This window comes from Hyperolius riggenbachi, chromosome 3 (genome assembly GCF_040937935.1).
Source record: "Hyperolius riggenbachi isolate aHypRig1 chromosome 3, aHypRig1.pri, whole genome shotgun sequence".
NCBI classification, from domain to species: Eukaryota; Metazoa; Chordata; class Amphibia; order Anura; family Hyperoliidae; genus Hyperolius; species Hyperolius riggenbachi.
In genome coordinates this window covers 168,705,127-168,730,984 of record NC_090648.1, presented here as the reverse complement: position 1 = coordinate 168,730,984, position 25,858 = coordinate 168,705,127, and the positions used below count along the sequence as shown (strand labels likewise).

Here is a 25,858-nt window from a genome sequence, read left to right as displayed (position 1 = left end):
AAATTGACTTAAAATGTATGGACTTTCTTTGATTCACCGGATATTGACTCATGTGCAAAACTCCGCCCACTCAACGTGCAAAATCCCAACCAATGCATTTCATCTGTCAGGCTCCCCAGGAGAGTTATTGCAAATTGCACAGAGGAGATCAGTGGCTAGAGGGTACAGGGTATCTGTCCGGTTGATTCTACTGCTAACTGAGGAGAAGCAATCCAATGGGTGTCTGATGATCCCACAGATATGAGTTTATTGCTGATAAATTGCCTGTAGCTATACAGTATACACACGTTACATGACTCTCGCCCATCTCAGCTGAGAATCTAGCATGGGTCAAGGAGCCCCCACCCCCCCAACCTCACCAAAATATTAAAAACATGTCCTGAGCGCATTGTTCATACCCCCCCCCCCCCCGCTCCATCATGGATTATCTCTCCTGCCCCCTCTATAGCAACAGAAGTGTCGCTAGCCTCTAGGCCAGCAACGCATCTGTACAGCACTCAACAGTTAAATGCGTACCTAGTTCAATGTCTATTATTGTGTTACATGTAAAATAAGCTTGCCAAAGTTACAGAGTGTTGACAGATAGCAATAGGCTGCATTGAGTGGCAGTCCAGGTTTGTTTATGGGTATTCTACTTATAGCGGATCAGCTTTTATCAATGGAACTAATTATCTGATGATTGCATGGCCTAACCAAATGCAAATATCTAGTAGCGATGGTATTCATATTCCTCAGACTCAGTCATCATTTTCCACGCCCATTTTATATCAATGGCAAAGAGATCTAAACATTTCAGCATTTATTTATGAATTATCAGCAGTGGACTTTACCCTGAATTCTGGAAAATGATGTCACCGCCCCTGGCCCAAGCACCATGGTCATTGTTCTTGAATGCTATGAGCCCATCAATGAGGGCTGGCACTCGAGGTTTAGCTGGATCAGAGTCTTGATGAGGACGAAATCTGAATGGTAAAAGGGGAAATGTAGTTATTTCTAAAGCAAAAAAATAAGTGAGCATGAAGAATAAGAAAAATTATTAAAGGTGGCACCTCTTAAAGTGTGCCATCCCTAATAGAGCATTAGAAATTACTTTAGCATACGATAGAATTACAGACATAGAACACCTGCAGGCATTTATACTATTATAGAACAGCATGTAATATAGAACATGTGACTTTTCTGGTTCCTAATCATGCCTGTGGTCACACTGTTGCTTTACATATAAAGCAGGTATGTCAAACTCAATTACATAAAGCAAATGTCCGCATTCGTTCGATATGGATAAAACATCAAATCCTTCATTGGTCATCCATTAAAAGTACAGTAATGGTATATGACAGCAACAGGACTAAGGACCCAGCTATGACTAAGGACCCAGCAGGGTCAGAAACGTGTCGGCTCTTGTTGCTGTCATGTACCATTGCTGTACTTTAAATGGATGACCAATAAAGCATTTGATGTTTTATCCATATCGAAGGTATGCAGATATTTGCTTTGTGATGGTCGTTTGGAGTAGCGCTCATGTTTTTCCTTCCATCCTCACACAGCGCAACTATATACAGTGAGGTAGAGCAGTCACTTTCTTGATTCAATCAGGTAAGAACCCAAAAACAAAAAGCCTAGCCTTAGTCACAGGCCAAATTGTTTATTAAGATGTAATATTCGTGAAACAGTGTCAAACTAAGTGGCGTAAGTATAGAGACCGTGGGGGGCCTGCTCCTCCCCCTTCTGCAGAGTAGCGCAGTGGAGAAGTTTACATATCTACCTGCCCCAGTGCTGCTTCTGGTCTCCTCTGATCTTCCTGACACCCACACACTCTATGCTGTATACCTCTGACTCCTGTGGTATGTCACGTAATCGGGAGGAGGTATGGAAGCACAGAGTGTGCGACTGCCATGAAGAACAGAAGAGACAAATCACTACTGGAGCAGGTATATATTTCACTGCTCACTACACTAATCTGCCATGTGGCAATATGTGGTAAGGTGTGCAGGTGCATGTGTTTTACCAGCCACTGTAGAGTTGGATCCCCTTGCTAATTTTGGGGGGCGGGCATGTTCCATGGCGTATTGCTACACCCCTGCTCCAACTGACAATGGTTTAATCAGAAACACGGTCATAGGTGTGTTCCTCTGGACGAAAAGGCAGTGTGCTGTCATTCTTTTACTGCTTATAATGAACATTTGAAACTCAGTCTCAAGGCAAAGAGGGCCAAATTTTGAGTTTGACACCTGTGATATTTATATGTTTTTCATTTAAAAACCCATAATTAAACAGAGCAAAATGTGCTTACAAATGCTCTACAGCTTTCTTTCTTCTCTACATAGACATATTTGGGGGTGTTCAGTCAGAGGTGACCTTGTGACTCCCAAAGTAGGCCAGACTACATTTCTCAACATTACAGCAGAAAACATGTGAGTGCAAAGGGCAGTGACAGAGACTTTGACAGGGGTGGAGCATTTAAAGTTTGCACATTTGTTTCTTTGGCTGCACAGTTCACATAAGTCCACCTTATCCATAATAACCTTAAAGGAATACTGTAGGGGGGTTGGGGGAAAATACGTTGAAGTTACCCGGGGCTTCTAACGGTCCCCCCCGCAGACATCCTGCGCCCGCGCAGCCACTCACCGATGCTCCGACCCCGCCTCTGGTTCACTTCTGGAATTTCAGACTTTAAAGTCTGAAAACCACTGCGCCTGCGTTGCCGTGTCCTCGATTCCCCTGATGTCACCAGGAGCGTACTGCGCAGGCACAGACCATACTGGGCTTGTGCTATACGCTCCTGGTGCCATCAGCGGGAGTGAGGACACGGCAACGCACGCGCTGAAATTCCGGAAGTTAACCAGAGGCGGGGCCAGAGCATCGGTGAGTGGCTGCGCGGGCACAGGATGTCTGTGGGGGACCATTAGAAGCCCCGGGTAACTTTAACTCATTTTCCCCTGACCCCCCTACAGTGTCCCTTTAATGCACAAGAGAAGGGTGGGAGACCCAGTTTGTTTGCAGAGCCTGCTGTGAACTTGTAGTTTACATTAAGTGGAATTTCAAGACTTCTCTGAACAGGATGCTAGCCAGTGCAGGGGTCTTGCATCTGTATGAATAGATGTACAGCTGCAGGCAAGCATAACTATAAAACAGATTATTAAATCTGAAAATGCAGTGCCAAAAGTAATATTTATAATTTACACTAATAAACCGAATGTGTGTTTTAAGACTTTAACAACTTCAATTTTAGGATTAGTTGCTCTTTAACCACCCTGGCGTTCTGATAAGATCGCCAGGGAGGCTGCGGGAGGGTTTTTTTTAAATTAAAAAAAAACTATTTCATGCAGCCAACTGAAAGTTGGCTGCATGAAAGCCCACTAGAGGGCGCTCCGGAGGCGTTCTTCCGATCGCCTCCGGCGCCCAGAATAAACAAGGAAGGCCGCAATGAGCGGCCTTCCTTGTTTTGCTTACACCGTCGCCATAGCGACGAGCGGAGTGACGTCATGGACGTCAGCCGACGTCCGACGCCTCCGATCCAGCCCTTAGCGCTGGCCGGAACTTTTTGTTCCGGCTGCGCAGGGCTCGGGCGGCTGGGGGGACCCTCTTTCGCCGCTGCTCGCGGCGAATCGCCGCAGAGCGGCGGCGATCGGGCAGCACACGCGGCTGGCAAAGTGCCGGCTGCGTGTGCTGCTCTTTATTTGGCGCAAATCGGCCCAGCAGGGCCTGAGCGGCAGCCTCCGGCGGTGATGGACGAGCTGAGCTCGTCCATACCGCCCAGGTGGTTAAACTAGATTCACATTAAACCTAAGAGTCCAATCTGAAATACTAAAGCGATTAGAGCAAATTGAGCTTTTAAATCTGTTTCTGTTTATTTATTTTGCTTTAATAGCACGGACTAAAAAAAGCATTCCAAGAACTATGACCGCATCACAAGAGTTCAAGGCCTGAAGCTTCTGCTTTCTCTCCCTCCGCACTTTGTAACTCTTGTCCTCAAGACTAATTTCATTTCATTGTTACAGAAAGCAATACACTGAAAGGCTAAACATAAACAGAATCATTTTAAAATAAGCTAATTTGGGGTTGATGCATGAATCAGCGTTATGGTTGAACATTTGACTTTATGCTCAAACTAGTGAAAAAGGCCTGCTCGTTAAATAAGGGGCGCTAGACCAAAGGGGCGCATGTGCGCGCACAGCTGTGACCTTCTCAAAGCACACACGGGCGCCACCCACACATGCGCAGACCCAGCTACGCACGCACATCCCAGACCGGTGGCCCAAAGTCCACCTACATGCGTTCCAGGCACAACAGATGCACAGACACATGAGGACGTAGGGACAGTGAAATTATTACATAGGATAACGGTACCAAATTTAATGCCCAAATCCTGTGGATTTAATACAAAGCATTTTAAATTATATATTCCATTGCCCCCGTGTAAGTTTTACAATCAAGGCTTGAGGTAACTGAAAACTACACTAACAAACCTACCTGGTTTGATAGATACTATAGCCCTTATTTAATTCACTTTTTCTCCTAGGTTTACTCCTAGGAGATAATCTTTTAAATTTTGTTTTAAGTAATTTTTCAGCACCTTGCAATTAAAAAAGCACAAAAAAGTAGGTGAAAAGGTACTATGAAAACTTTTTGAGCATTTTCTTGCTTGTTGGTGGCTTAAAGAGAACCTGAGGTGGTGTTCTGACAATGCAATCCACATACAGAGGCTGGGTCTGCCTATACTGCCCAGCCTCTGTTGCTATTTCAATCCCCCTAAGCCCCCCCCCTGCGATCTGCGATCACCCATAAATCACAGCCGCGCTGCCGACATGCAGCGTGTCACAGCTGCTTTGTTTACCTCTGTACTGTCAGTCTGCCGCTCCCCCCGCCTCCTGCATAGCTCCGGTCCCCACCCGCGTCCCTTCCCTCCCCGCTGATTGGAGGGAAGGGACACGGGCAGGACCGGAGCTATGCAGGAGGTGGGGGAGCACGCAGAGTGACAGTACAGATGTAAACACAGCCCGCACAGCGCGGCTGTGATTTTTGGAGGATTGCAGAGCGCAGGGGGAACTTAGGGGGGATTGAAAAAGCAACAGAGGCTGGGCAGTATAGGCAGACCCAGCCTCTGTACGTGGATTGCATTGTCAGAACCCCGCCTCGGGTTCTCTTTAAAAGGCATTTTATTGATAAGGTGTGAAAATATCACAAAGAAGAAAACTTTAGGGATGATGCACAAAGCAACGGTAATAATTTTGCAGACATCTAACAACAAAACTACCGTTACTACTGCCAGCAGTATAGCACGTTGCGTGACCATAGTAATGCTTGCAGTACTGGAGTATCACGGGTTGCGCTATTAGCGTAACTTGCGGCACACTGCTTGCGGTAGTAACTGTAATATTGCCATTACATATTACAGTTGATGTTCTGAGATGTGCTGACTACATGCTGACCCTAAAGGTGGCCACACACTATACAATTAAAAGATCCAATTTTTCACCAATTCAATAATTACGATCGGTTGTCCCAAAAAATCAAGAGCTTTTCTTTGTTTTCGACTGAGAAAGCCGATCGTATTTCCCGTTTTATTCAATTTTTGGAGCTTGGACATGTTGGAAATTTCAGACCAACTTTGTCTAGAATTGTATGGTGTGATGGATTGTCAATTACTTGATGTACAGTTCCAATCAATTTTTTTCTGAGCTTTCAATTAATTTATTCATGATTGGGGAAAAATTTAACAGAGGTGTGTGGTACATTGGTCAGATTTTTGAATTGTTACAATCAGTTAGAAAAAAATGATTACTGTTCTTGAATTGAACAGATATTTTAAAAAAATGTATGGTGTGTGGCCACCTGTTTAAGTAGAATGCAAAAAAATTCTTGATAATGTAACCTTGTCATTATATTTTGTTCTCGCTCTAGAAACTTCATTAAAATTATTAGAAGTATAACAATGTATGTGCATAACCAGTTGATGCACAAACAAACACGGACAGGGTAGCATAACAACAAAATACAGTATGTGATTGTGGTTTTATGCATTATGTGTTAGAGTTTGCCTGATGTCACAATTTAGTGGGGTAAAAATACCTGCATATACCAACACAACTGGTGAATCTGAAATAGTTAAAATAGTTAAAGGAGGTCATCAGAACTGAAAGTAATTAAAATAAACATGAAAATATTGTTTTAACAAGGCGCCATGCTGCTTCCTGTGCCATAACACGGCAGCTAAGAAAGCAAGCAGTAAAGATGCATAAAAGTTGATATTTCAGAAGTGGGAGGTAGTGGAACAACACAGATGAACTGTTTGTCACCCACCACTTTGTAACACATGGTAGTGAGTTACAGACAAAGTTGATATAAGACTGAATAGCATCCTGTTGACCTGTCACAAGGCTGACCAGTCATTTTTCACTTCATCCCTATGTGCACTATGAGGAAAATAAATATTTGGTAGATTCCATCATCAAAATGATCAAATCTGTCTGAATCAATAGACTAAATTGACACCTCCTCGAGTACTTCCGAAGACAAGCGGATCAATACTGCTCGCGCACGTGCACTACAGATGCTCCCATGTTTGGAAGTACTTGGGAGTGCGTCCAACGCCTTCAGAGGAGTCCCAAAGCCGGCAATTTAGAACAGGGAACAGTGGGAGAATGAGGAGACGGAAAGGGAACTGGGATGGCTCTATGGGATCCAGACCCTTTCCTGTTCTTTGCTACGTATATCTAAGTCTTTTTTTTAGGTCCCTTCAGGGTTGCTTAAAGGACAACCATGGTGACATGTGACATGATGAGATAGACATGTGCATGTACAGTGCCAAGCACACAAATAACTAGGCTGTGTTCTTTTTTATATTTCTCTGTCTGAAAAAGTTAAGCATCAGGTATGCAAGTGACAGCTTCTGCCGGGGTCAAGACTGGGTCGGATTGGGTCAGACTATAGCATAGCCCTCACTGATAAGTAATTACAGCCATAAAACACTTTCCTGTCAGTAAATGGCTTCTGAGAGCAGGAAAGAGATCAAAAGGGTCAACAATTCATAGATTTGAGCTCTGACATACTTCAATAAAGGTGTCATTAAGCACAATGAAACAGTAAAAAAGGAGATTTAAATATAAAATAAAACTATGGGATATCTAAAAAAGTCATTTTTAGGAGACTGAGGATAGATCCAATTGTTTTTCTCAGTTTATTTTCACCTCGGATGGCCTTTTAAAACAAACAAACAAAAAACAAAACAAAACAAAACAACTTCAATGGTTGATAAGGTTTAGTTTCACTTTCTACCTGGAGCTATATGAGTAAAGTAGGAGAAGCAATTCTGTGTGATTCTGTGTGGCAGCTATGCTGACACTATACTGATGTGCTTCTGGTGTAGATAATTGGGATACCTTTATGTGGCTAAACGCTGTGTTACTCACCGTGCATTGTCCACTGTCAGATACTCTCTGGGGTTTTCTGCATTTGCTACAGTTGTTTTAACACCTTTCCCAATGAATAAGCCAGCCTAAGTGAGAGATTTAAAAAAGAAAGCTTAATAATAATTTCAAGCTACGTTAAATAATGCCAGGTAAGTATATAGTTGATTTACCTTGAAATTTGAATGTACTCGGTTGTTGTGAAATATGCCCAAGGGAGTGAATTCTGATTGGCCCTCTGGGTATTGCCCCTCTGAAAGGCCTGAGGGCACTCTATGAAATATGAACCAGATGCCAACATCCTGGATAAAAATGGAGTATGCAAAGGATATGTTATTACCTCATAAAGATCAACATTTCAGTCATTTCCACAACATTTTTAACAAAAACATGATCACAGAGTGTCAGGGCTTTTGATATGAAGAATAACATTCAATCAAAAATCATCTTCTGTCTGTACTTTCAAGCATAATTCAAAGTGGAATCATTATTATATCCTTGCAATTTATTAAAGGATACCTGGGCCAATATGCAATTAACTTTTTCTCCTCAGTTTTCTCCTAGGAGAAAATGTTTGATCTTCAAGTTTAAATGACTTTTCAACACTTTACTATGGTTGGTTAAAAAAGTACTATCAAAATTATTCTGAGCATTTTTTTGCTTGCTGGTGGTGTAAATTGCATTGTATTAGTAAATTTGAAAATATCACCTAGGAGAAAACTCCGGTGAAAAAGTGAATTGCATATGGGCCCTGAAGTTATAGGGATATGGAAGATTCCCTATTTATTTCCTTTTAAACAATACTAGTTGCCTGGCAGTGCTGCTCATTTTTCTGGTCAGTAGTGTCTGAATCACTCACCTGAAACAAGCATGTGGCTAGTCCAGTCAGATTTCAGTCAGATCACCTGATCTGCATGATTGCTCATGGTCTATTGTTATTATATTATACAGTATATTATTACTTATAAGTATTAGAGGCAGAGGATCAGCAGAACAACCAGGCAATGTAAATTGTTTAAAAGTTTAAATAAATATGTCAGACTCCATATGTCAATGCACATTTCCTGGCTGTCCTGATGATCCTCAACTACTAATCACAATTGGGGGAAAGAGGGGCCCTGGTTATACTAATACTTTAAGGCATAGACCCTGAACAAGCATGCAGATCAGATGTGTGTCTGAAGTCTCACTGGATTTGCTGTATGCTTGTTTCAGGTGTGTGATTCAGATCAGCAGAATGCAAGGCAAATGGTATTACTTAAAGCGGAATATAACCCTGCATTTCAACTTTGCTCTAAAACATTATTTACAGTATATTATATGCAACCAGCATTTTTTTTTTACTAGACCAGCATTGGAAGGGTTACGCAGAGTTTTAAAGTTCCAGGAGATCTCTGCAGACGCATCCGAAGCTCAGATAGATACATTTTGTTTACATAAATGTATCTAAGTGTTGAATGTGACTCACTCTCTCTGACTGAGCTGGAGGACAGCCAAAGTGTGTAACATTCAACACTTAGATACATTTATGTAAACAAAATGTATCTATCTGAGCTTCGGATGCGTCTGCAGAAATCTCCTGGAACTTTAAAACTCTGTGTAACCCTTCCAATGCTGGTCTAGTAAAAAAAAACAATGCTGGTTGCATATAATATACTGTAAATAATGTTTTAGAGCAAAGTTGAAATGCAGGGTTATATATTGCGCTTTAAAGGGAAATATATATGTCAGCCTCCATGCCCTTCTCACTTGGTGTCCATTAATAAGCTTAGAGAAGTAGTTCATAAATGATTATATATAGAGGGGTTGAACTAAGCAACATAATTTATCTGGTGGTTTGGCAACAATTGAATGTATAACTACATCTCAGTTCCTAATGCTTGCTATGTGTTAGGGAATTAAAAACACTGTGCCTTCATTTGGAAAAGTCAGAGAGATCCCAGTTATTCTATAAACACCTTCCTACTAACCTGTGCTCCTCCTGCAGCATTCCCAATGAGGTTGTTATTGGGGTTTGAAATCCAAAACGTGCTTACAGACCTAGGAGAAGCAATAGGAATCCATTACTAAGTAAATCAGACAATGCTGCACTAACTACTGGAATTCAGCACTTCATAGGCATCATTTAAAAACTTGGTTCAGGAACTCTCCTGAAGGCCTGTTAGCTCCCTTGACCCCCATGCATGCACAACATTTAGTGTCTTAAAACATGAACCTTTCAAAATACATGCCTTCAATTGCATTGTTGCACATTCATGCTACTTATACTAAGATATACAACTTTGCTTATCCCTTCTTGATGAGAGGCACTAGTTGTTCATCAGAGCATCCCATCCAACCTTCTGGGAGGGTTAGTGCTTTCAGTTGCCACTCACCCTCCTCCCACAGCACCCAGTAGTAAGAGGCAAAAGCATTGACTGCTACTCTCCCTTCCTCAATGTCTCCTGGGAGAGGGTGTGGCCACGGTATCACTCAAACTTCATCCTATTGTGTGCTATAGACTGGGGAACGGCCATCAGAGAAGAGAATAGTCCAGATAAAACACAATTACTGCAGGGGTCCCTCTGGTGTTACCATGAACTGTACTGCCAGATCCTTAAAACGGTATCGTCACCATAAAAATCAAATTTCAACAGCAACTGGTCGGAGTGTATTAAGTTATAAAGATGCTAATCCTGCATTCAAAACTTTCAAAACTTTTTCTGCTGTTATGATTCGGAGTTATCACATACTTAAGGAGCACTGGCCCTTTAGTAGTCGGTGCCAAAGAATTGCATGCTGGGAGTTCTTTTTATCTATAATGTATTCCTCCTCTTTCCTTTATTTCCCTGCCAGCTGCTTATCTGAAACCTAATCCCCTACTCACTTGTGTTTACAAGCAAGGCTGAAGTGACTCAGCGATTGGAGGAGACAAGAAAAAAAGTAAAGGGCAGAAATGACATCACGAGTTAGCCTTAACTGTGGGCAAAAGACATGACCCCCACCACTAACAGAATTCTCGTCATTTACTATATAACATTCACTGAAATCAAAATGTGGACAGTATAATACATGTGTTATGTAAGTAGATCAAATATGTATCTACTTATATATGTGTTTCTTTTCCCCTGGCATAGTATGGCTGATCCTACTGCTTTAAAGGATACCCGAGGTGACATGTGACATGATGAGATAGACATGGGTATGTACAGTGCCTAGCACACAAATAACTATGTTGTATTTCTTTTTTTCTTTCTCTGCCTGAAAGAGTTAAATATCAGGTGTGTAAGTGGCTGACTCAGTACTAACTCAGACAGGAAGTGACTACATTGTGACCCTCACTGATAAGAAATTCCAACTATAAAACACGTTTCTAGCAGAAAATGGCTTCTGAGAGCAGGAAAGAGATAAAAAGCGTTAATAGTTCATAGATTTTAGCTCTGGCATACTTCAATGAATGTGTCATTGAGCAAAAACAATAAAACAGTTAAAACGTAAAAAGTAGATTTAAACATAAAATAAAAAACTGTGGAGTATCTTAAAAAGTCATTTTTAGGAGAAGGAAGATAGATACAATTGATTATTTCATTAGTTTATTTTTGCCTCGGGTGTCCTTTAAGATCCAGCTACCAACAGGAAAACTGAAACCCAAACAAGTAATAGTCATATAGTACTGCAGTACTGATAGGCCCAAAACAAACTCCATGTAACAAAGGCAAAAAGTCATCCTTCCATATGGGATCCCACTGTGAATGTTGTCCACCTCTCCCTACTGTCACCACTGATCCTCTAGCCCCTAGGTTCTCAAAGTGTGGTACACGTACCCCAGGGGGTACTTCTGATGGTTCCAAGGGGTACTCGGGCTTGATAAACTTAACCAAGAATAAAACATTTAGAGTTTTAGAAAATGATAAATCTTATTTAATCAACACCAAATTAGTGTTTTAGCTAATTAAAAGCAATAGCAAATGCTTGGAAATTGTTTAGAACCAATTATAATTTACTACGATGAAATATATATTTGTCAAGGGGTACTTGTGTTAATGTTTACTATGCTAGGGGGTACTTGGCGAGTACAGGGCTTTAAAAGGGGTACATACCAATAAAATGTTGAAAAACACTGCACTCAATCGGAGTGAAAAATGAAAGTAACAGAGGAGGACATCTCAGTGGAACAGCATCAAATGCTTTTATTGTAAAAATAGATCTTAAAAAAATTAAAAAATTGTGTTACTCACATCTAGGGTCCTAATCCACCTAGGATCTGTTTGGTAAAGTATGCCTCCCACTTTCAAGTGGTACAAGAACTAATGCAATACCCTTGAACCAGTCTGGTTGACTGTCGGCAACAGTTGCATTAGTTCTTGTACCACTTGGAAATGGGAGAAGTACTTTATCAAACAGGTCCAAAGTGGATTAGGACTCTAGATGTGAGTAACACGGTTGTTTTAATATTGAAGCTCTATTGTTACAATAAAAGTATTTTGATGCTATTCCACTGAAGTGTTCTCCTGTTTCGTTTATTTTTCACTCAGATTGAGTGGAGTACAGGATTGGAGGTGACAGTGGGGAGAAGTGGACAATTATCCATGTGGCCAGGCAACTGGAGCTTGTAGGAAGGATCTTGGCAATCTGCTTCATAGTCCAACTCACAAAACCACAAGTGAAAGCAGGTATGCCCTCCAGGAAACATAGATCATGCTGCTATTTCTAAGCTGTGCAAAACATGTATCACATTTACAAAAGGCTACCTGTGCTAATGGACATCTCCCCAGCAGTGATACGAACAGCAATGAAAACCTGAATGAGTTACTAACCCTTCCCAACTCTACTGAAAGTGTTTAGTGGTGTCTGTGTCCACTCTGGGGAGCTATCCTCTTACCTCCCACCCCAATAACATAACATCAGATAAGGAGAATTATCTCTAAAGGGGGTGCATCATCAATAAAAACTAGATAAAGGATCTTAACGTTTAATACTCTAAACAAAACTGAACATTTTATGTTGGAGTAACAATTCAATGAATTGACAACAAGAATAAGCCCTGAATAAGTAGCACAATATGCTCACTTACATACAGTCTGTGCTAGGAACCGGCACATAGTCCCCATACACATGCTCCCTCATTGCTAAGCACATGGCTTCATTGCGATCAGTCGGTAAGATGGTCCCAGCTTTTGTTACTAGACCTAGGTTGTGATAAAAAGTATTTCTCTGCTCCGCACCATCTTCCAAGAAGAAACAATGGCCAAGAGTGTCATAGCCAATGGTATCTTTGACCTAACAGTAAAAAGAAACAAAAACCCATTTAGTCTAGAGTTGCATGAACTAATACTAACTTAGGTGTAAAGCCAAAATAAGAATGAAAGAAAATTATGCAAAGAAACAGAAGACAGCTAACGAAATCATTAAAGGTGCCTGCACAGCCCTATGCAATGCACTAAAAAGTCCAGCCTGTCTAATTTAGTTACGGCACTACAGTGCCTAGCACCATGGCTAGCACCAGCTTGGGGATGTTGCCAAGCACTATTTGTAAGAGCCCTAAATGAATGTAGATAATTAGACACATCAGGTATTTGGCACAGACAGGTGGTATCAGGTAGGAATGGTAAATAGGAATATGGAAACCTCGTACCAGGAGCCCATCAGTTCCATGCACAGCAATACATCTGGAGAAGCAGTGGTGAATGGCGAGGTTGTCTAAGTACGTGGGAGGATTGTATCCACCTTCCTCATCTACAGCTCCATTCACATGGAAATGTACGGGGTAACTGCCCAGCAGCTGCTGTCCCATGTTTGTGATTTCTACTCCTGACAGGTGGACGGATCCAAAGTGTCTCTGTATCTGTTTGAAATGGAAATTCAACAGTTTAACCATTTTAGTTTCAATGGACACAGTTATACAAAACCACAACAAGTGCCAAGGTGATCACAGCAGGGCTGATGCATTATCATTTTGTTCATACCATACATATCTGCTCTGCTCATACCAGAACGCTTAGTTTACATAGAGGAAACCTGCACTAGGAGATAAATACATGCCGTCACTGATGACCACATTGCTGAAAAATGCTTTTTGCCTGGCTGTGATGCCAATTTTTTGGCTTCAATTCTACTTAAACCACAGCCTGAATGAAGCACATCACAAGTGAACTTAAAGTAAATGTAAATATCTACCCGGCATTCTTCTTCTGGACCAGCGAGTCAGAACACATTAAAAGAAGGCAGAATCTATCTGTGACAGCCAGGAAACTTCCCACCCAGTCAGAGCAGGGTCAGAGCAGTTTCCAGGCTTTGGAGATAGGCTGTATTATAATATAACTGCACCTCGGTTTTGCAGTCAGCCAAGCCAACTTATGTATTGCTCTGTAGAGGACTAATCGCACCAAAGGTCGTAATGTGAATTTCAGCTATAGAACTCATGGAGAAGCTTGTGATTTATTTGATCAGCTGATATCCTGTTATCACATCTGGCATTAGCCCTTGATCATGACTAGCAAATCAGAGACATACATATCTATCCCTTAAAGAGAATCTGTATTGTTAAAATTGCACAAAAGTAAACATACCAGTGCGTTAGGAGACATCTCCTATTACCCTCTGTCACAATTTCGCCGCTCCTCGCTGCATTAAAAGTGGTTAAAAACAGTTTTAAAAAGTTTGTTTGTAAACAAACAAAATGGCCACCAAAACAGGAAGTAGGTTGATGTACAGTATGTCCACACATAGAAAATGCATTCATACACAAGCAGGCTGTATACACCCTTCCTTTTGAATCTCAAGAGATCATTTGTGTGTTTCTTTCCCCCTGCAGCTATCTTCCACTGAAGTGTCAGGCTGTGTCTTCCTGCAGAGTGCAGACAGCTCTGCCTGTATGTAATTCCTCAGTATGTGAAAGCCCAGCCAGCTCAGAGGAGGATTTATCCAGCTTGTAAAAGATAAGAGAGAAGAGAGAAGCTGCCCTAATCTAAATAATACACAGGCAGTGTGCAGAGAGGGGCCTGGAGGGGGGATATGCATCACAGAACCACAACACTGAAGAACTTGGCAGCCTTCCAGACACAGGCTGACAAGTCTGACAAGAGAGAGATAAGTTGATTTATTACAGAGATGGTGATAGTAGAACGTGCTGCAGTAAGCCAGAACACATTAGAATAGCTTTTGGAACTTGTAGGATGATAAAAAACAGGATGCAATTTTTTTTTTTAATTCAAAATATGTAGTTGCACCACTCTGACACATACAAAGATAAATAAACACTCCTTCAAGCCTATAAGCATTTCAGTGTATGCTTTTCACCCTCTTTGCATAACTAGGGTTATACAGGTGGCAGCCATTAGCAATTCCTCCTTTGCTGACACCATCTACTCCACCAGTTTGCCGGATTCTGTCCCGGCAATATGAAAGGAAGGGAGGGGTTCCTCCAATAAATGTAAAATATTTTATATTTGTCATCATGCAGCTGAAAAAAGGCTGCTATTTATTATTATAATTTAGAAAATAGATTTTATTTCTGAAATCTTGTATTTTTAGTTTGGGTCCACTTTAACTAAAGTTAGCCATACATCAGGCAACATGGCAGCCGCTCGACAGGCGATTCGGTAATTATCAAATAAGATGAAAATCAGTGCCGCCAAGAGCATGCCTGATCAAGGATGTGACCAATTTCGGGCCGAAATTGGTCGTATGTACCAGTCGACATGCTGCAAGATGTAGGCTCGATATGCTTGATTTGGTGCGCAACGGTAACAGCATGCGATATCGGGAAGTGCGACGAACGTGATGGAACAACCGGTGCAGTATACTCTGATGGTCTGTGTCTGGCGCTGGCTCCGTCTTTATACGTTGCCGGAACATTGAGCGCATGTATGCAGACGGAGCCAGCGGTGGACACGGAGAGGTAAAGTATACAGCTCCTCTAATGCATGCCATATTGGACCTTTGGGCAATAAGAGCATTTTTATTTTATGCCGGGTTTCATATGACCTCAAAGTATAATTTGTTACCTTAATATGACCACCAAATGTGTCATAGCTAAAGAACTGGCAGTAATTGTTGCCATAGCAGGCGTCTTCCATTTCACCTCTGATGAGGATATTTCTGGTTAGAAGTCCAACCTCTGCTCTCATATCAATCCCATCAATCACTTCACCAATGTGCATATACAGGGGGCTACCTGAAAAGAAAAGCAGCTATGTGTTAATCCCAGTCAATGTTACATTGCCCCGACTTCTAATTGCAGTTGTCCTCACTATTCTATTAAATTATCCTAAGCTACTAAACAAAAGGTGACCAGCTCTTACCCTGCAGAAACTGCTAAAGTCATATGTCCCCAGTGTGTTGAGTAGGCTTCCTTTAGATCAGGGGTCTCAAACTCGCGGCCCGCGGGCCATTTGTGGCCCTCGATACAATATTTTGTGGCCCTCGCCAGCAAAAGCTTCCTTATAGTTCGCTTCAGTGCTCCCAAGTAATCCGCCACATCCCCGCCGCTAAACGAGGGCTGCAGAGCCCCCAAAGCGCCCGGGGGCAATCCGCCGGCATTTTCTGGAAGGGGCAGAGCTTTCAGATTCAGCTCTGCCCCTTCTGACGTCAATCGCCGCACGGATCGCCGCCTCTCCCCGCCCCTCTCTGTGAAGGAAGAGTGAGAGGGGCGGGCAGAGCCGGCGATGCGCCGCGATTGTGAAATTCCTTATGCGGCCCAGCCTCACCCTGACTTTGCCTCCTGCGGCCCCCCAGGTAAATTGAGTTTGAGACCCCTGCTTTAGATACATCATTCCTTTTCTACATTAGCCTTCTCAAGTACATGGTGCACTACATGCAGCACTTCACAGAGTATACTGACTATTTCATGCCAGGAGCAGTACCTCAAAACAGCTCACAGTCTAATCCCCATCATCATGGTTATAGTCTAATGTCCGTATGGCAACTATTGAGGAGGAACTAACTGAATTACATGTATGCTTTTTGGGGGGAATTTGGGAGGAAACTGAAGTGCTCAGTGGAAACGCACACAGGCGCAAAAAGAACATACAAATTCCTTACAGATAGTGTCCTTTCCATTATCTGAACCTATGCTGCTAACTTCCAAAGAATATATGTTTGCATGTATGCTCTTCAAAATGGAACACAGAAATATGTGTTCCTAGGAGGGGGAGAAGATTTCTACACACTGCTGGACTCCTGTATAAGACACAACCACTTCAGGTAAAAGCTGCAGGAAAAAGCAGCCCTTTGGCAGACTTTTGTCAGCTGGCGTTTAAACTGAAAAAGGCCAAATAACATAAAAAGACATACTTTACTAAATTCTAAATGCACTATAAGTATAATCATAAAAAGACATATTGTGAAGACTTCATATGATACAGCTGTGAGAATCAATACGGAGACATAATACACAGTATACTTAAGGCGATATGAAACTCAAAATTAACTTTTTGTTCTAACACATTAAACACATTTAAAAATAAATAAATAAACAGGAAACATAAAAAGACTGATCTAATATAATTTGCAGGCATATTTACACTTCACTAAGCTAATGGATACCATTGATGCTTACTAGACACATTATCAGATTGACTTGTAATTAAGCAATTGCTGTGCAAAAAAGTGGTGAAAGTTTTCTGCCCCCTCCCCCCCCCCCCAAAAAAAGAGATAATAAAGCAAAGCATTATCTGCATTGTTTTAGTATAGCTGACAATCTTATCAGCTTATCAGTAAATTAGAGGAATTAGTATTGACCCTTTCAGTAGCTTTGAAACCATTTACATTGTTTACCCTATTTGTTTTTCACTGTGTTAAATTCTACGAACCATAATATGATCCTACTTTAAAGGTACAGTATAGCCATTCAAAACTATATACTATCAGGCTCATTTGAAATGTTGGCATAGTCCCTAAGCAGTTATTATATTGATGAAGAATGGACAGGAGAGGAATGACCGCATTTTCTTACCATCGATTTTGACCTGACTGCTCTTACATTCCAGGCAGTGAAGCAGAGTGAATTCTTCAGCTTGGTGCATTGAGTAATCAGTACTTGCAATGACTATTCTGTTACCAGGCAACCAACTTGTAACATCATCCGCTAATGTAAGAATGATGCCCCTGGACACTGCCACACGAAATCCATTCTTCGGAACACCTGACAGGTCAAAGCAGAGGTGTTAAAATCTTTCAAGGAGAAGGTGAAAGAGCAACATCAACACTCTGAGTGCAAAGTGGTTACGCTGACAGGAAATACTGCTGTTTTTTCTGGCACAAAAGAAGCATGAGAACTAACTGCCCTTATAAACATACATATACCACAACAACTTTGCTGTTTGTATAGCCTATACAGACATATTACATCTCATCTTCTGCTACCGCATTAAACACATTTTCTTTATATTACCTTTTATCCAGCCACTGTAGGCTGTAACAGTGAAATGAAGACCTCCATATGTCTGAAATTCTCTTGTTGCGATGGCAAGTCCAGTTGTTCCATTGTTGTCATACTGTTTTCTATCCTCAGTTACTTTTAATGGGCTTTCTCCTAATACTCCAACCAATGCCCACGGTTGCCTAGTGAAAAAGAAATGGAAAGGGTCCTCCATTAACGGTTCCCCCTTCAAAAAGTGACACACTGCTCAAGGTTGTGTAAACCTATAATAACGTATGTATAATAACGAAAGCTGAGGGCTAGGACCCACTACGGGCACTTAGTGGAATTTAAAAAGTGTGCCCGTGCTTTTCAAAATCGCAGAAGTGCCGCAATTTCCTGGAGCGATCATGATTTGGCTACCATAGCCGCTGATGCAATCAGTCTAGGATCACTCCAAAACTGCTGCAAGGAAAGTTTTGCACCGCTCTGCAATAATTGCAATGCTGCTAGTGGGACCACCCTATAGAGATACACTGGCATAGCGCTCTGATGATCACTTGTTACAGGGGTAATAGTGTATTAGTGGGTTGTACTTGGTATAGGTAGTGAAGGGAGGTTCATGGAGGGTACACTTGTAATATGAACCCTTGTGAATAAGCACTCTGGCCACAAAGGCACCATAAGGTGGGGGGGGGGGGGGATAAGCAGAGAGAGAGCTGTATCAAAATCGCTGATAATTGGCGTAGTGGTTAGAACTCTCGCCTTGCAGTGACGGGTCCCCAGTTTGTATCCCAGCCAGGGCACTATCTGCATGGAGTTTGTATGTTCTACCCGTGTCTGCGTGTTTCCTCTGGGCATTGTTTTTTCCCACCAACCTTCCAAAACATACAGAGAAGTTAATTGGTTTCCCCTAAACTGGCCCTAGACTATGATGGACCTATGGTAGGGATTAGATTGTGAGCACCTCTGAGTGACAGTAAAGTGACAAGACACTATAGTCAGTACAGTGCTGTGGAAGATGTCGGTGCTATATAAATACATAGTAATAATCATGAATTGTAGTTCTGCCCTTAAGCATAAATGAACAATATGGGTAACAGGTGACATTTAAAAATCATTTATGTCTATTCTGGTTTACAGTATGAGCTTTGCCTGAAGAGGGGAATTAAGCTTTAAACTGAATTATGAGTGCTATGATGAATGGCCATGCTTTGCAGTAATGAGTAAATATATTTGGAAAGACGCCCCTTTAACCTCCAAGTGCCAGTCCTCATTTGTCAAACCAGAGTGGCCTCAAGGCAAACACTGCATTGCCGGTGCTGCCCTGATAATGAGACTGTCATATATTTCTATGATACAGCACATTCCACCCCTATGGCAATTAATAATCATTTCTTTCATATACCCACATTACTTTCTATAGCTTACAGATGGTTAATTACACAAGAAAAGTCTCGCAGGATTAACCTGTCAGAGCCTCAAATTATTACGAGCAAAGCAAAACAAAATATAATAGAATTCTCTGCATGTTTTGGATCCACTCAACCCTGTAATTCATCCATTGCTATGTAAATATTTATACCATTATACATTAGTGTGAAATTGTGTGATAAGAGAAGAGGGTGCCCGTGACGGCAGTCTGAATAGGGCTTGTACAGATATTATTGTAGACTAGTCTGTACCCCGGCTCCTTCCTTACATTCCTAGCATTGCTTTCATATTTCTGCCTGAAGGAAGATGATCAGGTACCTGGGTGTTTGTATCTGGTCCTGATATCTTATCAGCAGCCCAGGAGCTGTCCATGGTAGACCTGCTCCTGCATCCACACTGCTGGCGTGTCCTCTGCTAGAATGGCTGCTAGAGACCCCTGAGAGGCTTTGAACTTTCCCTTGTCATCATTAGTCTCAATGACATATGTCTAGACACATCCACATACCTGCACAAACAAGCTAGGCAAACTAATCAGAGGTCCAGTCAGCAATACATAAGAGTACTTCTCAGCATTCTTATGGCAGGAAGACAGATCAGTCACTGAACATACATAGCACTCATATACTTGTACATAGCTTTCTTTGTATGAAAAAAATAGATATTTGGAATGAAAACCCAGCTCTGCCCAAAACATTTTCATTAAAGTTTAGCAAATTTAGTGAAATGACAGATTGCTACTGCCCTCTGTGTCCCTGCTTTTATTCACTTCCAGTCCAACTCTGGTTGAACTCGATGGACGTATGTCTTTTTTCAACCCAAATAACTATGTAACTATGACACCTATGAAAGGTGCAAGGAGTCAAAGTAGCATCCCCACAAGGGATAGAGACAGCAAAAGGAACAAAAAGAAACAAACAAAACCCTTACAGTATACCCTGTCCTCAATCTAGACTGCAAAAAATATATACTTCTTTATTGATCTCGGTGTCACTGTGGACGAAATTTCACATCACTTCCTGCCCTACCTTACACCTGTGAGAGCAACATGAAGGTATTATTTATTCAAGTATTTATATAGCGCCGACATATTACGCAGCGCTGTACAGAGTATATTGTCTTGTCACAGGTAGTAAAATGTTTTGAAGCGGGGACTTAGACAGAAAAAAAATCCAACTGTGGCCTAACTCTTCTCTGCTTTCTCCATGAGTGCTGTAATAACAGTGCAGGAGATTTTGGGGCAGCCGGTGCCACTATGGACCGTAATAAGAATTACAGCTATAGAGGCGCACAGTGACTAACTTCAGCGCTGTCAGGAGATGGAGCTGAAGTTACTTTTAAAACACTGTAATTCGGCATCCAGCAATAACTGGAAGCCGAATTACATTATTCCCCACCATCCACGTCGACCTGGAGGGGGAATAGTAATTAACGCCGCCGGGAATTGTGCAGCAGCAGTATAAGCTATATACCGGCTGTATCCTGCGCCCAAGTCTCCCAGCAGCGATGTCATATGTATGCTTTCTCCAATCCCCAAAAACATTTTGACTGAAATTGGGCTTAAGTCGAAAAAGCCTTCTGTTTAGTTTTCCTGCCATTTTAGGCAAAGAGGTTTTTTTTTGCCTTGGTAAAGGTGGGGAGTATTTTTCTTACTAGAAGAAAAATGAGTACCATAGTGTATCTTCCCCATCACACTAGACTACCTGTTAGTATACCAGAAAACTGCTATATTATAATATTTCACTTGTCGCTATGACAAAACATTTTACTATGGTTCTCCAGGGCTGTAGAGTATAGAGTATATTTGATAGAAATATAAACACAGGTGACCTCGATTAACAACCGATTCATAGCCGAATCAATCATAAAGTTAAATCGGTCGGTCGAATCGATTGGAAAATTGACTACTGTATGGGCTGCTTAAGAGAATGCGAGTGATCCAGCAAACCTGAACTGAAATTATTAAACAATGACTGCCATTAGTCTGCAGCCCCTATCTGATATAACAAGGACTGGTATAAGGTTACTAGACAGTATTGGTGGATCTGTGGTCACATTCACCCACCTACAGTAACAACATTTTCTAATAAAATCAGGACGACCTTGACGTGTCACAAACATTTCTAATTTCTGGCATGGGCATGAAACCTCATGATGGCTCTTTCCCCAACTTTATACTTAAACTTTTTATGGTTTGCTAATTTCAGCAAATTTCTACCATCTAATAATGTAAACTTTCTATTAAATTCAAGCCAGGTTTGCTACATCACTTAGGTCACAGGTGTCGAAGTTCAGTCCTTGAGGGACATATTCATGCCAGTGTTTAGGATGGACTGAGAAATGTGTTCTAAATGATGAACCACACATTTCCTGATCCAGTTCCATCAATTAATTTGAGCTGTGCCAAAAATGTTTGCGGAACTCAGCCCTGGACTGGAGTTCGACAGCTCTGACTTCTTCAATGCTCTATTGTGTAGTCCAAAGTAGAAAAACTCTAGTAAATTACACCTTGTATCACAGCACATAACAGGCTGAACGTGGTCCTGATGGGAAGCCTGAGATGAGATACTGCTCTGTCTTTGGATGAAGATGCAGGCAAACATGACACCGGAGATGGGTTTATACATGCTCATTAAAGAACATGTCTGTGTTTACAGTGAAATGAGGAGACATCGCTAATAAGAGACTGACATAGGAGGGATTGCTCCATGAGATCTAACTGAATGTAAGGAATGTCAGAGGGCAGGAATGAAGTGATTGCCTCCTTCACAATACGATCTTCATAATACTGGTTTTGTTGGGTGTCAGAAACATGTATGTGGAGCTAAGATACTATATTATCTACATCATTTTCAGTCTCCCATTAACTGGCCTTTCTAAAATCTCTTATGAATGTCACTGCAAAACGTATCTACTCTTTTCTATTCTATCTGCTGCCCCTCTCTGCCAGTCCCTTCAGTGGCTTCAGTCATCCTGAGAGTAAAACTCAGAGTACCATGCCTTGCCTTCTAACCGATTCACAGCTCAAGTGCCACCTGTATTTCTGACTTCATACACAAATGCAACCCAAACTTTTCCCCCCATTACAACCCAAACTGCCTCCCCCATTCCTCTGACTTACTGATATCCTCGTTACGCAAAAGCACCCTCCATACACCTCTCTATTCCTCATCCTTATAGTCCTCCCTCCCCACCCACCTCAAACCTGTTCATATGTCCCCCAAAAATGCCAAAACTGCCTACCATCACCCTACTTATTCCATCCACATATTACCCATTTGCAACTCTAATCCTCTCCAGCTACTGCCTTTTCTGTGATCTACTGTATTTGGAATACCCCACCTTATGGCTTTTACATAAGGTAAATGGTAAGGGCCATTGCCTCTTGTACCACTTTTTTCTAACTGGTCTTACGGTGGCCACTAATGATCCAATTTTTTCATCAAATGTTACAATTTCTATGTAATATAAGGGACTGCCTAAATTATCCATCCAATATTTTCACTCAATTTACCCTTATACTACATAGATTTGATAACATTGGATGAAAAAGATTGTATCATTAGTGGCCACCTTTACATATCCTTTAATATATCACATAAAGCCATATGTATATGTTGCATCTTAATAAATAAAATGTTATTAATAATATATTGCAAACAATAATTCAAGCCTATATGGGTAAGAAGAGGATAAAAGTGATTGGTTTCCTACAAATACACATACAGGAAACTTGGAGTTTTCCATGAAAGGCAGTGAAGTTACACTGTTATCACTTTAGGTTACTAGTAGGAGAAGTAAGAAAACACCACTCTGTATGTGCTTGGCCATTTGAGGTGAACAAAACATAACCTCACAGCACTGAGTCACTGTGTGGAGGGTATGGTAAGTGCTAGGTACACTGCAATACAAGATATACTACATGGACACTGAAGGTTACCTGTAGCCCAGATGGTATATGTATCTGCTGTTTAACGTTTCTCTCAGGTATCTCCTAACATCTGGAGTTAAGCTCTTGGCTGCTGAGTCTCCAACAGCCACAGCCACCACCTTGCCTAGGCTCTGCTTGGACAAGAATTCCTCTAGCCGTTTTCCCTCCTCCAGAAACATGTGGGTGTCGAATCGATCAGCAGCCTGCACTTGACCTGTTTCAGGGTCAATGATCCTGATGTTGATGCCTCGGCTGCCCCAGTGCTTCTCCCACTTGTAGGATCCATATGGAAGCCCTCCAGGATAAAGAGTTGCATCTAGTAAAGTCCAGGATAAAGGTCTTCTTCCATGTAGCTCCAGTATACCACCACTATCCACACCGATGAACTTCTTGCCAAACTCATCTACATCATAACCTTCAGTGGACTTTCCATACAGAGAAATGGTGGCGTTGGCGTTGTAGGGACACTGTGGTGAGCCAATATGCAGTGAGCCACCATCTCTGATCAGGATATACCGAGCCCGTAATGTAATCGGTATCTGGTCATCTGCAAATACTAAAGTGCCTGAAACAAAAAAAGTAAGCTTTTAGGGACTGCTGGAGCAAATGGCATGAAAGATGTATAATGAAAAGAACCAGTGAACCTGACACCAAGAAACTACTACTGACATTCATGCTTTATGCTGAATATCCTTACATTCACATAGGAAACATTTATGTAGTCTTACAGTACAGTTTATTTTTCGATGTTAGATGCCATTGTAGACTACAAGAACCTTAACACAGAGTTGGCAGCTTTCATCTTTCTTGATTACTGGGCAGGATGTCTGCTCTGAGTTAGGAAAAATATCCCTAGCCTTAAAGTGTACCCGAGGTGACAAGTGACATGAGGAGGCAGACATGTGTATGTACAGTGCCATGCATACAAATAACTAGGCTGTGTTCCTTTTCTTCTTTTTCTGCCTTAGAGAGTTTAAACATCAGTTTCTCTGGACCAAGTCAGACTATAGCAGACTATAGCGTAACTCTCACCAATAGGAATTAAAGCCATAAAACCTTTTCCCAGCTTCTGTGTGCAAGGGATAGATAAAAAAGGTCAATAGTTTATATATTTTGTTTTAGAACTCTCGCAGACTGTGAGAAGGACAGTATCGTACAGCTGAGACAATACTACTTTTTAGCCGATACACAAAGAATAAAACTGTGGGATTCTAAAAAAAATAAAAACATTTTAGGAGTAGGAATATTAATAGTTCATCTCATTCGTTTATTTTTACCTTGGGGCTTCCTTTAAGTGGATTCTTTCTAATAACCTCACAAAAATGTGGTTCATCATTAAACCATATATCAACTTTTCTGAAAGTACATATGAATGCATTTTAAGATGGATATAATAATATATTTTGGCTCTTAAGAGGTTAAAATATTGATTATTATAGTATAACACAAAACCTATATTTATTTTTAGCATTTACAAGCTGTTCAACACAACAGATGAAGCAACACTAATCTTTCTGTATTGCTGTCAGTGGTACAGTTCATGCTTCACCTACAGCCCATTAGACAACCAGCTGGTAAAACTTTTCATTCATCTGAAATGACCATGTTAAGGGAGCTTCAGTGAGCTGCAGTGTATACATGACTACACAATGATCAGTCAGGGGCTGTCCATCATGTGATGACACATGCAGCATGTTCAGGTCACATAAGTTTATCAGATATATCCAGTGGACTCATTAAGGGGTAACAAAAGTGTCATATGGCATGATGAGATAAACATAAAGATACAGTTCCAGCTCCAATCCTACATAGAGCTTTCCTGCCTCCCTTATTTTTATTATCACTGTAAGGGTCAATAACTAAGAGAAATGAATCCCAGTCTCTCTAGATGAAGTCAGAGTGCAGTACAGTTCTCTGTGATACTTGTGTGCTTTTCTGTAACAAAAATCCCTGACAGCAGAGCAAAAGTTCAAAGAGATCATCATTACTCTGTGTGGGAGACGAATACACATATGGACTGCATGCCTGTGAGACAGTTTAGAGTTTGCAACTCAACCTGTAACCCTTAAAATGAACATATAATCATGAGATACTATTTAAGTTCATTTCTATAGATAAAATTATGTAACTAATCCAGATACTTTAACCTCAAGTTTCACTAAAAACTACATCTGCATGCAGGAAAAGATTGACTATACTCACACAATTAGCCACCCTTTATAATGCCATCATTAGCCATATGGCTCAGAGATAATTATTTACCTCCATCCTGAATGAGCAGAGAGTGGAAAGTAGCTGATGACTCGAGCCTGAGGGCAACACCACGTCCTATAACTGCAGACCTCCTTCCATCATGCCCAGGGTGCCAGGGGATGAGGTACGGCTTCTTATCAGGGCATCTGTCTGCAATACATGCTCATTAGACACATCATCAGCGCAGACACAGACTGACAGCACTGGGGCACAGGAGACAAAGTTCATGCAGGGTTACATATGGCAGAAGCTTTGCACAGTCAGAAAAGAAACACACAGACAGCTCTGCCTGGAGATCAGAGGCTGAGATGGAGAGATAAGCGCAGCTAGCACAGTACAGGGGATCAGCCGGGGAAACAGCTTGCATGTCTCACCCACCTGTTGCATTAGCTTTTCTTCATCTTATTTGCTCAGGGAGCTCCAAAATCCCCAAGAAAGCAGAGACCCTTGGTAATCCGAATAAGACACACATACACATAAAGACTGATGATATTC

At 41.5% G+C, this 25,858-nt stretch overlaps 2 protein-coding genes across 2 annotated transcripts in view; both read right to left on the bottom strand.

Annotated features, from left to right (window-relative positions):
• Positions 1-25,858, bottom strand: part of LOC137563138 (inactive cell surface hyaluronidase CEMIP2-like) — a 167,249-nt gene that overhangs the window by 73,886 nt on the left and 67,505 nt on the right. Inside the window, exons 4-14 of the mRNA XM_068275232.1 lie at positions 25,373-25,513; positions 23,120-23,675; positions 17,782-17,951; positions 17,344-17,532; positions 15,395-15,564; positions 13,024-13,233; positions 12,463-12,668; positions 9,380-9,449; positions 7,583-7,711; positions 7,413-7,498; positions 831-962 (exon numbers count right to left, since the gene is read on the bottom strand). Coding sequence (XP_068131333.1) covers positions 831-962; positions 7,413-7,498; positions 7,583-7,711; positions 9,380-9,449; positions 12,463-12,668; positions 13,024-13,233; positions 15,395-15,564; positions 17,344-17,532; positions 17,782-17,951; positions 23,120-23,675; positions 25,373-25,513 — 2,059 coding nt within the window. The remainder of the gene's footprint in view (positions 1-830; positions 963-7,412; positions 7,499-7,582; positions 7,712-9,379; positions 9,450-12,462; positions 12,669-13,023; positions 13,234-15,394; positions 15,565-17,343; positions 17,533-17,781; positions 17,952-23,119; positions 23,676-25,372; positions 25,514-25,858) is intronic.
• The window catches only part of CEMIP (cell migration inducing hyaluronidase 1), a 230,134-nt gene that overhangs the window by 203,283 nt on the left and 993 nt on the right, over positions 1-25,858 (bottom strand). The gene's annotated exons all lie outside the window — the stretch shown is intronic.